The 14112-nt window shown below is 41.4% G+C and overlaps 1 protein-coding gene and 1 long non-coding RNA gene across 3 annotated transcripts in view; one reads left to right on the top strand and one right to left on the bottom strand.

Annotated features, from left to right (window-relative positions):
- The window catches only part of galk1 (galactokinase 1), a 50468-nt gene that overhangs the window by 35083 nt on the left and 1273 nt on the right, over positions 1-14112 (bottom strand). Inside the window, exons 2-3 of one of the 2 annotated variants that reach the window (XM_008438118.1) lie at positions 3243-3367; positions 2841-3030 (exon numbers count right to left, since the gene is read on the bottom strand). In XM_008438118.1, coding sequence (XP_008436340.1) covers positions 2841-3030; positions 3243-3245 — 193 coding nt within the window. In that variant the 5' untranslated portion in view covers positions 3246-3367. Of the gene's footprint in view, positions 1-2840; positions 3031-3242; positions 3544-14112 lie in introns of those variants that run through there. The other variant, XM_008438117.2, reaches the window with a different exon arrangement.
- On the top strand, positions 12749-13572 carry LOC103482146 (uncharacterized). The gene is made up of 2 exons (XR_536395.1): positions 12749-12815; positions 12892-13572. It is a non-coding gene; the product is annotated as an uncharacterized LOC103482146 (long non-coding RNA).

Raw genomic sequence — 14112 nt, 5'->3', positions numbered from 1 at the left:
CTAAGTTTTGCAGGGAAATAGAATGTGATAAATAAATACAAAATGAATAAGGGAAATTGGAAAATGGAAAAATTAACAAATTTTCAAACAAATGTTAAATGAAAAATAGATAAAAGAAAAATAGGTAAATAAAAAAGATATATGAGAAATTGATTAATGAAACTGGGAAATAGAAAATCAGGTTAATGGAAAAAGGAAATTGAAAAATTGTTAAATTAAAAAATAGATTAATGAAAGATGGGTAAATAGATCAAGGGATAAATGAAAAATGGACAAATGAAAAATAGTTAAATGAAAAATAGATAAATGAAAAAGAGAAATTGAGAAATTGATTATCTGAAAAATAAATAAATGAAAAAATTGGGTTAATGAAAAAGGGAAATTGAAAAGAAAAGTGGTTAAATGAAAAATAGATTAATGAAAAATGGGTAAATTGATAAAGGGATAAATGAAAAATAGATTAATGAAAAATGGGTAAATGAAAAAGCTAATTTATTTAACACATTTTTTATTTATTTCACAAATTTTCTTCATTTTTTAATTTATTTTACTCATTTTTTATTTTTTTCAGCCATTTATTTATTTATTTATTTAATTTTGGCTGAAACGGCTCTCCATAAACCATACCCTAAACTTAAAGTCTGGGTTGAGTTTTTTCCCCTTCATTAATTACACACTTTATATGTATCGTGGTAATTCAGAATAGAATAGAATAGAAGTACTTTATTCATCCCAACCGGGAAATTACTGTGCAGTTGCAGCATACACATACTGTACACACAGATCAAATTACAAAATAAAAATATAAAAATAAAATAAGAAGCATAAAATGTAGAATGTAAGATGTAAGATTCTGTACAATATTCTGAATATTAATAATCTGTACAATAGTGCTTTGTAAACAATCTGTACAATATTGATTTATGGACAGATATGTACAATGGTAACCATTGGTTACAGGGTGACTTATTTTTAATTGTAAATGAATATCCTTGTTGGACTTTTATTTAAGTGTTATTCTCCTTCAAGATACATTTACCTAATGCCAGAATAAATGAAATGTACATTATGCAGCAAAGGAAATTAGAAGATCGGACATATATCCATTATGGAGATGATCGGTTTTGGACGGGCGATGTGCCCCTTATTGTATAATAAATACTAAAGAATGACTGATATCATTAACGGTACAGGGGAGAAGCTTTTAGTTATCTAGCTTTGCTAGCAAAGTCGTTAGCTAGCAGCTAGCTAATAGCATAACAACAACAGCCTAATGTCTGTATGATAAAAATACTGAATCGATAGATAAGAACAGTTTCTCCTCACCTGGCTGTCTCCTCCCGCTCAGTRGATCTTCAGAGAAAGGCAGACGCAGAGGCCTGTCAGTGTCTGTTGTATTTCATTACCTCTGTGCTTAAACCGCGACTCCGAGCTGAAGCAGAAACGATACTTCAACGTTTTCCGTCATCTGACAAGTAGCAAGTTACTCCACTTTATTCACCAAAAACTTTTTTATTCACCAAAAACTGTTCTGTAATCTGGAACGTTCGCTACGTTGAGCTCCAGTTAGCCGCCGTATCTCACTGCGCGAGAGGCAACTACGTCATGCGTCACGGGCAAAAGGTCAAAGGTAACAAGGTGACCGGATGGCTTATTATGTTGTACAAAAAAAACAAAAAATAAAATAAAATAATAATAATAATAATAATAATAATAATAATAATTTTAGTACATGTTTTGTGTCACAAGAGGGCTTAGAAAATAAAATTAAAAAAAATGGGGGCAAGGAGCAAAAAGGGCAGGTGCTCAAGCACCCCCAGCCATCCCCCTCTGCACGTGCCTGGTTAAAAGTATTTAACATAGACCTGACATTTCTTCTGCTGACAGCAACACTGCTTGGAAAAAGATAAATAAGTCTGTATGTTGGTGGTAAACTTGTACTTGTTCTGCAAGAGCCAAACTAGGAGTGTACCAATTGCAGTTTTCTAGCTGATTGTAGATCCCGGATCTTTAGAAAACCTGACCCGATTCTAATTTTGGATGATACTATTTTTTTTGTCTGAAATGTCGCTAAATATAGCAAGAAAGTGACTATTGTTAAATGCAAATGTGGAGATATGACCTCGTGGGCCGATCTGTTAGTTTCTTGTGGGAGAGCAGAAGAGGAGAGTGGATAACTTTAGACCTTTGCTGAAGAACATAAGATCAGTGGATAAGATCGGCTTCACATGCAAGTATTTGCCGATCATCGATCTCCCAAAATTAAGGAAATTAGCTGGCTGACAAATTGGTGCACCCCCAGTCTTAACATGCAAGAATGCCAGCCAGGAAGTTGCAGACCAAATTTACACAAATGCTCATGGGTAACAGGAGCTTAAATAGCTGTATTTAAACAGTGTAAAAGTGTAAGCACTTGTATTGCCTTGTTGCTGAAAATATGCTATATAAATAAAATTACCTTTATCCAAATCAGTAAGAGCTAAGAGACTGTGGGGGACAGCAGAAACATAGAGAATGAACCAACTGACCTCCATCACAATATAAAAAGTTGAACAGATCACACAGAAAGTGGAGTATTGCTCCCAGGCATTGATAAAAAAAATTTCTCTGAAATAATTTCAGACAAAATTCTTTCTTCTGCACAGCTCACCGAAGACAGGCAGTGAGCATCTGGCGGACGCATTTGTCAGTCTTGTATCTGGTGTCCAACGTAAAGTGTAAAAAGTGCTAAAAGTTCCGTTGTATAACATTTTTAACAGCCTGTTAATATTAAGAGTAATTTAATAAAATACAGGAAAAAACAGCATTCCACGTCTAATTTTACCAGATCGTATATTTACCCCTGTAGTGTTGTATGACACCCTTCACATAGTTTGCCCAGCGAGGTAACCCTGGCGACAGAGAGCATCCATCGCCTGTCAAGGTGAAGTCAACTCTCCGGGGTTCATCAGCGTCCTCCGCTGCGGTTACAACGGTAACTCCCTGGCCAGAGGTTGGACTTCCAACCACCACGGTCACAAAGGGAAGCGCCTGTTTCAACACAAAAAGTTAGATTTAACTGATAAAAAAAGAGGTATCTTAGTAAAAGATAGAAATTATGCAAAGTTCTCATTTCTTTTTTGTTATCGCATTAGTTCCGTCCTAAAGCTGACGTAAGGTATTTACTGGGTCTGAAGTTGTATCATTGACATAAACATGTCCAACCAACAAACAAGGACAACAGTCGTAGCTGAGTGTTTTACCATTGGAAGAACGAATCCCTGGTTATAGTCAGTGTGCTCCCCGATCAGGTTGACTCTGCCCGGAGCACATGCCGCCACTTGGGGAGGTTCTTCCGCGAACAGCTCACCATAACGGCGGCGAGCATCTGACAAAAGCGTCCACACGTCAGGGAATTTAGAAACCATTGATATAAAAAGAAATAGCTAAAAATTGACCCTTAAATATTAATGGTGACAATTCATCAGCTTTCTGCCACCACTAACTGGAGGGACTATCCTTGAACTGCGCCACATTTCCTTGCTCTGCAGCTGCGATTGGCTGAAACACGTCACATGACGCGACAGCACAGTTTACACAGTTTAACGACCTTGTAACATAAATTCACATTGATGGGGGRGGGGGGAGGGGGTTCATGTATTCAGTGGCGGAGCCAGAGGGGGGCCAGTGCCTCCCCCCCCCTGCCATCTGATTGCCCCCCCCGCCCAGTGGCCCCACCTGATGATTGACATGTTGTTACATGTTATTCCTGTACATTATTTGGAATAATGTACAGGAATAACATTCCTGTAATGTACAGGTTATTCCTGTACATTACAGAAATAACCTGTACATTACAGGTTATCCAAATAATGTACAGGTTATTCCTGTATATTATTTGGAATCATTCTAAGTCAACCTAATATCTAAAGAAGAAAAACAATAATAAATATATGAAAAGAAAATGTATAAAACTATATAAGTCCATGTGATGACATAAATAAATAGATTTTTATCAGGCGCGATACCAGCCTTCTTTATACTTATAAAAACAAGCTGAAATTCTTCTCCTGGGTGTTTCAGTTATGCTGTGGTGAAACTCAAAGGCTAAAGCACTTCATACCTGGTGGTGATGGTAAAACACCAATAAGTTATGTATTGATCCTCCGCAAAAAAAGAGAAAAAAAACCGAAAAGGGGCCGATAATGTTTGTAGTTTGGAGCAGAGGTTGCGCTAGAGTTTTTCCGTTGTCCGTCAAAGAAAAAACGTCATTTTATTTCCAATTTGTAGTCATCAAATGAAACATTTATTATTTCTCTGCGAGAAATGACGTGATTAGGAGACGACAGAACTCTGATCGTTTCCTGATCCCTCAGCGGGAGGAAAACCAGCAGAAGCGGATCAGCTGCTCTAGGCGCTCCAAGCCTCTGGTCCGTTAAAGCGTCCAGATCAGAGATGATTCTCTGACAGATATTGTTCTTAGTATGATWAATAATGAGCTCCACGATGTTCTCTGTGCGTAAAGTTGAAACTGTCTGCGCACCAAGTGTCAGCTGCGCTTGATCACATTCTGGACAGAAACCAGCGAACTGCTCTCTGTTCTTATCTAGACGAGGCTGAGGAGGGAATCTGACATATTAACTCAGTTAAGTTTTTACTGGTTTTGTTTTTAAAACACCATTAACATAAGCAGTGTAACTATAAATGTATATTTGGCGTTTGTCATCTCATGTGTGATTAATTGGAGCGTAACGGTGGAGCATTTAAGCGCATTTATTGCCCAGCACACTGCGCTTGTTTCTGTCTAACGGATCTGCACTTTAATTTCTTTCCTCTCTCAACAGTCAGCTGTTATTCCTCTACTTAAACTACAATAAGTAGATCACATCCTCTTTAGGTTTTCTCTGTGTGCTCCAAACTCATTAAATGTTAGAAGCCAGAGCCACCATCAGGCAAATAATTCTGGTCCGACCCAAACTATTTTTACCTGTCAAATGACCTGTCAAAGCAGAGCTTCCTAACCAAGGTGTCCATAACTCTTCAACACGCTGTCAGCTCCCGGTGAGAAAGATACATTTAGTTCAGTGTCCATGAGATGATATTCAGAAAGGATCTTTCATTTGATTGATTTTAGTTTCCTCTGTGATGAACTCTTAGCGTAAAGTCTATCATGTCTCCATGTGCGCCAATCAAAGGTGTTAATTATAACATGTCAAATGACAGAGGGGCTTAAAAAATTACCAAATATTCAAATTATAAATATATATATTGCCCAATATATATGCATATTGGGGGGGGCAACATGTTAAATGTGTGTGTGCACATATATATATAGGTAGTCCTGCCCCCCCCCCCCCCCCCCCTTAAAAAATCTAGCTCTGCCACTGCATGTATTAGAAAAGATTACATTTTGATCTTGAATCAGAACGGCTTTTTAACCTCAAATTATAATGACCCCATTTCCTCAAAAATGTTAACAAGGCAAACCTGAATTTTTCAGCCTCCATCAACTCAAAGTCCTGCCCCTGAATAAATATTTGTAAGTCTATGTGTTCTTAATGCTGATATGTAACAGATCCAGAAAAACATGTCTGGCTGGTAGTATCATGCTTATTCATTGTCTTCAAGGAGCTATTTAACCGTGTAGGTCCAGATCTCAGTTTTGATATGACATCTTCCCATCTTTATCTATTTCTCTTAGATTTCTAACTGTCCTTTGTATTTTAGAGCATCTCTCTTTCAATTCTTTCAATCTTCTGTTTCATCTGTTTATTTTTTACTATTTTGTTTCTGCTATTTATCTCAATTACACTTAATAGATTTGTTTTATGTCTTCAGTATTTCTCATTGCTGCTCCTTTTTACAAAGCTGTCTGACAAGTAACTTCCAGCCACAAAAATGCAGTCTTGTGGAGTGAAAAGAGGCTGAGGGTTATGCAGGAGCTGTGGGAGGAGAACAACTGAAAACCAGCTACAGAAAAGATGTTACTGTGCACAAGTTGTACTTTTATTTTTATTCTGACACAGCTACAATTTAGTACAGTATATCTAAAGAGAAAACATGCAATCATTTTATATACTGACACTTTTTACTTTGGGTTTGATCTGTGTTTGAATAAGTAAATGGATGAAGAACTCCACTGTCCTGTACAATCTGATAGTGCTGTTAGTTCATCTGTTAGTGTTGAAGCCACTCGGGCCTGATTCCTCCAGGCAGATATTGTTCCAACAGTTTTGAAGGACACTTCATCAGGTTGGGACCTGGAGTTTTCTCTTAGCATTATAATATTTCAATATCAATGCTACTGTAGGGGCTGCACAGTGGCGCAGTTGGTAGAGCTGTCGCCTTGCAGTAAGAAGGTTCTGGGTTCAATTCCCGGCCCCAGTCTTTCTGCATGTAGCTTGCATGTTCTCCCTGGGCATGCGTGGGCTTTATCCGGGTACTCCAGTTTCCTCTCACAGTCCAAAAAGCATGACTGCCAGGTTAATTGGCCTCTCCAAATTGCCCCGATGGATGGATGCTACTGTAGCAGTGTGATGTTGTTACACTAGATTGTCAAGTGATAAGCTATTCCGGTGGGAACTCGGATGAGCACTGGCAGCTTTTATATTGAAAAGACTGCAGCTCCATTCCAAAAAAGCAGGTTCCTCCCCGTTTCAAAATTATTTTTATTTAAATGTGAATAAAAAAAGTGAATTGTTTTCTCTACTGTTGAACATATTGAGTTCATATATTGTTGTTTTGGGTGTTAATTCGGGGTTTAAGAAGAAAAATTAAAGGATCATACCATTATAGTTCATGAAAGGTTTTCCCACGCTCTCCGTCACGCTCTTTCTGTTTGGATTCCGTGGGAGAAGGTATGAAGTTTTGTTTTCCGTGTTTAATTAGTGTATTTTAAGTATAAGTAATATGTTCTTGTAAAATAATGTGCTTTGGGGTACAGTACTGTTCATGGTTAAACAGGCGCTGTGGAGCACTGTGATCAGAGAAAGCCTGTTTTTACCGCTATTTTCTGCTGTTTGGATGCAGGAGCATTAAAAGTGCCTTCAGCTCAGCTGTTGTCTGGCTGTTATTTCCACAAGACACAACGCAGATTCAACTACGCTACAAAACTGGTGCCGTGACCCGTCGTCTGGTCAGCTGAAGCGGACCACCGGTGTTGCAGGACRACGCTTTCTGGTTCCATCTGTTACTTGGGGAAGACGGCGGAGTTCCTCGGACACTGTTGGTTGGAATTTTCTCGTTTTTATTTTCTTTAGTCCTGGACATGTTCATGTCTTTTTCCCATAAAGGGCAACAGTGAGGTCTTTCTATGGAGTGTCAGAATGTGAATAAAATGTAAATTCCTAGACATGGAGAATTATCCATGGGTAGAGGGAGAGGGGTTTTGCAGTTRGCAGTTGCTATGCAGTCTACTCCAGGAAGTCCAGGGATTTTTGGTTCAAAATTTTCTGGGTCTGGGAGGGCAAAGGGGGTTGATGAACTGCCTAGTCAACCTTTAAGTTTCACTCCAGGCTTGAGCCCAGTGACTGTCTCACCCTCTCCTGTGTTTTCACCTGATGGAGAAACTGCCTCCACCCAATTAATTGATCTAATCAGGTCCATTGGGTCAGAAATAGGTGAGTCCATCAAGATGTCGTTGATGCAGAACACTGCTTCGGAGCCTCAACCCGACTCAACTCCGGATCACAACAAGAACTCTTCACAGTCATTTCAAGGTTATACTACTGTTATTGATGCATCAAAACTTAATCTTGTGTTATGCTCTGATGTTGATGTTCCACCMTACTTCAGGGGTGACAAATCTGATAAATGTTCTGTTTTTGAGTGGGAAGATCTCATGCAGGCCTACCTTCGACAGAAACCCCCCACTAATGCTGAACAGGTAGAAGTGGTTATGAACAGACTGATGGGGAGGGCAAGAGATGTCACTAAAGTTTGGATGCGTAGTAATGCAAAGACTRCAGATGTTTCTGTTATCTTTAGTATTCTCAGACAACATTTTGGGGACACCATTCATTCAGACCTGCCGCTAGCTGACTTTTACGCTAGCACACCATACACAAATGAGGGACCTCTTGATTACTGGATACGGCTTAACARAGCTGCAGAGGTTGCTGAACGGTGCTTGGCTAGTAAGGGGGAATCAATGACTGACCTTAGTTCACATCTGGTGCTAATGTTTATTCGCCATTGTCCTGACAGAGAGTTGGCACTGGTTTTTAAAACCAAGCCTTCTCGCGACTGGACAGCTAGTAAAATGCAAGACCATTTGGATGAGTATTTAAGAGACCATGCGGTTGTTCGGAGCCGCGGAAAACAGAAAGGGGCAGCTACCGAGCTTCCACTCGAGGGGGTGACTGTCAATGATCAAACTGTGTTGCCCATTTCTAGATGTGTTCCAGAGCCAGAGTGCTCCAAAACAGTCATTGAAAACAACACAATGAACAGGGTTTTGAATCTGCTGGAGACAGCTCTGATCAGTAACACTCAGGCTATAAGCCACAGGTCCAATAAGCAGATCTCTAGACGCTCATGGGAATGTCAGGTTTGTGGCAATCTGCAACATGACACTAGGTCACACTGTAGGATGCACAGATTATGCTTCCGATGCTTCTCTCYGGAGCACATCAGTGTTCACTGTACTCAAACTCAGAAACCTCAAACGCATCCGATTGGTCAGGGACGGGCTGATTCGCCTCAGGAAAACTAGATGGCCCTCATTTAGCGGGGGATGGTGCGGACCTCTGTAGTGTTTCCCCCAATTTTGACGATGACATTCAGACTGTGTATACGATGGCTTGCAACACAGTATCTACTGATAAAACTGTCATTTTCCAGAATGTGGCAAAACTGCCTATCAGTGATGGCCTGTTTTTCACTACGGTGCTAGTTGGGAACAAGATTGAGCTGCGGGGGATGTTAGATAGTGGGTCTATGGCTACATCTGTACGTGCAGACATGATCCCTCAGCTACGTGAGGCAGGAGTGATGAAAGGAGATGTAATCCCTTCCGCTAGCATTGTTCTTGTTGGGTGTGGTGGGAAACAGACTGTTCCGGTGGGTATCTGTGAACTAAAACTTAAGCTGTTTGGGTGTGACTATGTTGTCCCAGTTTTGGTGGTTGAAGGTCAGGCTGATGAGCTCATTGTTGGCACCAATGTGATGAAACCGCTCATCAAACAGTTTAAGWCTGATGAGGCCTATTGGCGGATATTGAGTAGACCTGACTCTACCTGTCTGGATGCAAAYAGTCAGTTTGTCAGATTTTTGGCCAATCTTGAAAGGTGGAGGGGGGAGGAAATCCCAGAGAAAGTTGGCACTGTCAAACTGAAAAAGGCAGTGACTCTTGAGCCTATGAGTGAGCATGTTGTGTGCGGCCACCTAAGACTGAACTCTCTCTGGGGAGTACTGTTGTTGTTGAACCGAGCACATCACGCTGCGTGCACCGTAGTGTGATGGTTGGCAGAGTAGTTGCTCCACTTTGGGGGGGCGGGTGGCTTCCTGTGAAGATCATCAACCCTACTTTGTCCCCGATTGTGTTGAGAAGGAACGCTAAGGTGTCTGATGTTTATCCATGCATTGCCTTGGAGGATTTTGATGGTGGCATGGAGATGAGGGTACATCAGAACGTGGGTAGGGTGAGCAGCTCTCACGGCAGCCTTACTGCTGAGTCATGTTGCAGTGTTAAGACAACATGTGGACCTGGCAAATTAGCAGATTTGGGGCTGCAAGATCTGTCTGTTGGTGACTGTGAAGTTTCCAAACTTTGGAGAGAGAAGCTGACTTGGTTGTAAAGTATGAAGATGTGTTCTCAAGACATCAMTTGGACTGCGGCAAGGCTGCCGAATTCTGCCATCGCATCAGACTTACCGATGAACGCCCTTTCCATCTGCCTTATCTTAGGCTTTCTCCTGCTCACTACCAAAAGTTGAGAGAAACTTTGGATGACATGGAAAAGCGTGAAATTATCAGAAAGTTGAGCAGTGAGTATGCTTCTCCACTTGTTCTTTGCTGGAAGAAAAATGGTGACTTGAGGTTGTGTACGGACTTCAGGTGGTTGAACGCCCGTACAGTCAAAGATGCGCACCTTTACCACATCAAGCTGACATCCTTGCAGCTTTGGGAGGTAACGCATTCTTTAGCTCAATGGACTTGACTTCGGGATATTACAATGTCCCACTTCATGAAGATGATAAGAAATACACTGCTTTCTCCTCTCCTCTCGGATTACATGAGTATAACCGCATGCCACAGGGTCTGTGTAACAGCCCKGCYACTTTCATGCGAATGATGCTCASGATCTTTGGTGACCAGAACTTTTTAAGCCTTCTTTGTTACTTGGACGATCTGTTGGTTTTCGGAAAGTCTGAGGAGGAAAGCTTGCAAAGGCTTGAGATGGTGTTCCGGCGGTTAAAAGAACATAACTTAAAGCTGTCTCCATCCAAGTGTCAGTTTTTGAGAAAGTCGGTCAAGTTCTTGGGTCACATTGTTACGAGAGACGGCATAGCAACAGACCCTGACAAAGTGCAGGCAATCGAAGGTGTGTCAGAAGCAGATCTTATGGAACCTGATGGCACCACGCCATCTCTTAAGAAGATTCACTCTTTTCTTGGCATGGTGGTGTATTATCAGCATTACATTGAGAACTGCTCTGTGATTGCCAAGCCATTATTCCAMCTGACTACAGGGACGGCCAAGCCACGGAGGGGAAAGGGCTGAAAGAAACCAGCTTTACACATAAGCTTGTTGCGGCTGACTGGACCCCAGAGTGTAGGGAAGCATTCAGGACTTTGAAAGCTTTGTTGACGGAGCAGGTTCTTCTTGCCCACCCYGACTTTACAAAGCCTTTCCTGCTCTCTGTTGATGCGTCCTCTTCCGGATTAGGAGCTGTGCTGTCACAGGTACAAGATGGCCACAACATTGCGAGGCCCATTGCCTTCGCTAGTAAGTCCTTGAATCATGCGCAGTCTAAATACCCGGCTCATAGGCTCGAGTTTCTCGCCATGAAATGGGCTATTCATGATAAGTTTAGTCATTGGCTGCGTGGRCATAAATTTACTGTTTGGACTGACAACAATCCTCTGAAGTACATTCTTACCAAGCCGAAACTGGATGCTTGCGAACAGAGGTGGGTGGCCAAGCTGGCCCCCTTTGATTTTGACATTCAGTATATTCCAGGGCCGCGAAATATTGTGGCRGATGCATTGAGCAGGGAACCATTTGCTCAGCACAAGATGATGCACCGTTTGACGAGGACTCCATATGACACTTTGCTGGAAGAGGCCAGACGTTTGTTGGTGGACGATGTTCAGAACATGCTTCGCCTTTCTCAGGAAGAGTCTGTGGATGGGAAGCTTAAACTTACCTCTCCGATCCAGGGCTCTGTCACAGGCACTGTGGACATTAAGGACAATGGTGGGAGAGTTTCTCATGATGAGGTGTCAGCCTTATTTAAGTCTCACCGTTGTTGRAGTGAAGGTGCAGAAATGAGAGCAACATGCTACACACAACAGCTGGAGAAACTGTTGCCAGTGGGGCAGAGCCCACTGCCTATCCTCACTCATGAGGAGCTGTATGATCAGCAGTGTCAGGATCCTGTGATCAACCGGGTTTCCTTTTATGTGAACAGGGGAAGGCGACCATCCCGACGTGAGCGCATTCACGAATCGCGGGAGACAAACCGTACATTGCGACAGTGGGGTAAACTCACGACTCGGCTGGGDGTGTTGTACCGTGTTTCTAAACGTGGTGAGCAAGAAAAAAGTGTTCCAATATGTGGTTCCAGTTGCTTTGAGAKGTCAGGTGTTGAAAGGGGTGCACGATGATGCAGGCCATCAAGGTCAGCAGCGCACACTGTGGCTTGCYAGACAGCGCTTTTACTGGGAGTCGATGGAACACGATGTCAAAGAATATGCGAGTCATTGCAAGAGATGCGTCTAGAGCAAAGCACCTGAACCTGTTTCTGTTGTCACATCAGCACCACTAGAATTAGTTTGTATTGACTTCTGGTCYGCAGAGGATGTCAATAACAAGTCCATCGACGTTCTAGTGGTGACAGACCATGTGCTTACCCATGCCCAAATCAGTCTGCCAAATCAGTGACTCGCGTGTTATGGAATAATTTTGTTCCATATACGGGTTTCCGGCTTGTATTCACTCTGACAGAGGGGCTAATTTCGAGAGTTCCCTCATTGCCGAGCTACTCCAGATGGCCGGTGTTCGTAAGAGCCATACAACGCCATATCATCCTGTGGGAAATGGCCAGGCTGAACGTCTGAACCGCACTCTGGGTAGCATGATCYGTGCATTGCCTCCTCGGGCAAAGGAAAAATGGCCTCAGATGCTAAACACACTGACTTTTGCCTATAATTGCACGGTACACGAAACAAGTTTTCCGCCTTTCTTTTTAATGTTCGGGCAAACTCCTAGGTTATCTCACTGGACGAAAAATGGGATTTTTGACAGCTATTGACACCTTGTTCTGCCGTGTGCATGGAGATTGAGGGCTTTCGGCAAGAGGTTTTTGTCAGAGTCGAACACTGCCAAAAATGGTCAAAAACGCTGTGTGTCCGTGTTCCCCTATTACCCYCCTCCCCTTGTGCCTAGCAGAGGTTTTTGTATTTAAATGAAGTTGCTGAGTGCCATGCAAATGCAAATTGTAACCCGGGGTGAAAAAACTGCCCTTAGTCCCGCCTTGCTGCCCCATTGGTTAGAGTGACAGTCAGTCACACAGTGCATGCAGCCAATTGACACACYTGATGWMATTATTTAGGCTTGCTCCAGCTTTCCCCAGTCAGGTGTGAGGGGGAGAGCTGGAGACAAAGGAGCTACAGGTTGGTGTTCAAACAATCAGTTATCTCTTTGTTTGTTATGCACTTTTTTTAACCTTACAACATAAAAATCATGTAGATCTGAAAAGATCCAGTGAGTTTGGAGCCCTGAAGCTGCCATGCTCTCAACTGTTAATGGAATTGGTGAGTAGTGGACACAATGTTGTTTTGTTGTTTTAGCATGTTGGTGGTAGCCAATGCTAATTGTTGTATGATCTAACGTCTTAAATTCAACATATTTAAGAAAATGAGATAAATATTACTTTATTTGGTCTGACAGATTAGATCTATTGCATTTATCTATGAGTATAACTGAAAAGAAAGTCTAGTTAACTAGCAGGCTGGAAATTTACTGGTCCTGTTTATTTTAATACAGGCCAGGTGATCCCCTTTTTTAGGGTAAAAGATGGCGAGCTTCTGAAAACTGGCTGGAGCCAGGAGAGCCCTAAGAATCACTTCATCCTGGTCTGAATCAGTTCCCCCTCCATCTCACCACTCAGGCACACACTCCATTATTCATCTCTTTATCTGAAAGAACTTGCGCTGGGACATTGTCAACTTAAATATCTGGATAATCCAACCATGGACTTCTGAATGTGCGTCGGTCAGACTTTGGACTGACCAGCGGGGAAGTTGAGACCAGTTGTGCACAAATCAATGAAGGATTGCCGCAGTACTGTGTATATATTTTTTTGTATTTATTTTGGGTTCTAAGTATGTCTTGTATTGTTCACTTTAATTTTTTTCTTCAAAATACATAGTATTGAAAGCAGTTCTTTTGTATCGTTTTATTGATTACTGACAACGGCTCCAGTAGACGAATTCTAGTCTTCTGATTTCTTCCATCCAGTCCTTTTACACTTTAAATAGTGCTACAAAATGAACTGTTGAGCACCGCCTTTTGACTCTTATTAATTTTGTAGCTAACACTTTTTACCTTCTGTTCACCATAAAGAAGTATGTTTGGAGAAAGAATATTAAAACAATCTATCTTATCCATTAAAATATATTACATGTGTGTTAGGAGCACTAAAAAACTTAGTTTTCGTTGAATTGATGATATAAAAGAAGAATATGCACGATTACATACAATAGACTTTTGTGAAACGTGATTTTACTTTGACATTCCTCCTATCTGAAGATTTATCTTGTGATGGGAGGAATTGCACAACTTAATAAAAAAACATAATAATAAATATGTTCCAGAGTGGTTCATTGTACATAAAGTATTTTTGTGAATAATATTCAAACTAATGTTAATGTTCACTGATTGCTTTAAAGACCCAGAGTCATGCTATAT

This window comes from Poecilia reticulata, linkage group LG19 (genome assembly GCF_000633615.1).
Source record: "Poecilia reticulata strain Guanapo linkage group LG19, Guppy_female_1.0+MT, whole genome shotgun sequence".
Lineage (NCBI taxonomy): Eukaryota > Metazoa > Chordata > Actinopteri > Cyprinodontiformes > Poeciliidae > Poecilia > Poecilia reticulata.
Note: the sequence above shows the minus strand (reverse complement) of the source record. Positions and strands in the feature narration are given on the sequence as shown.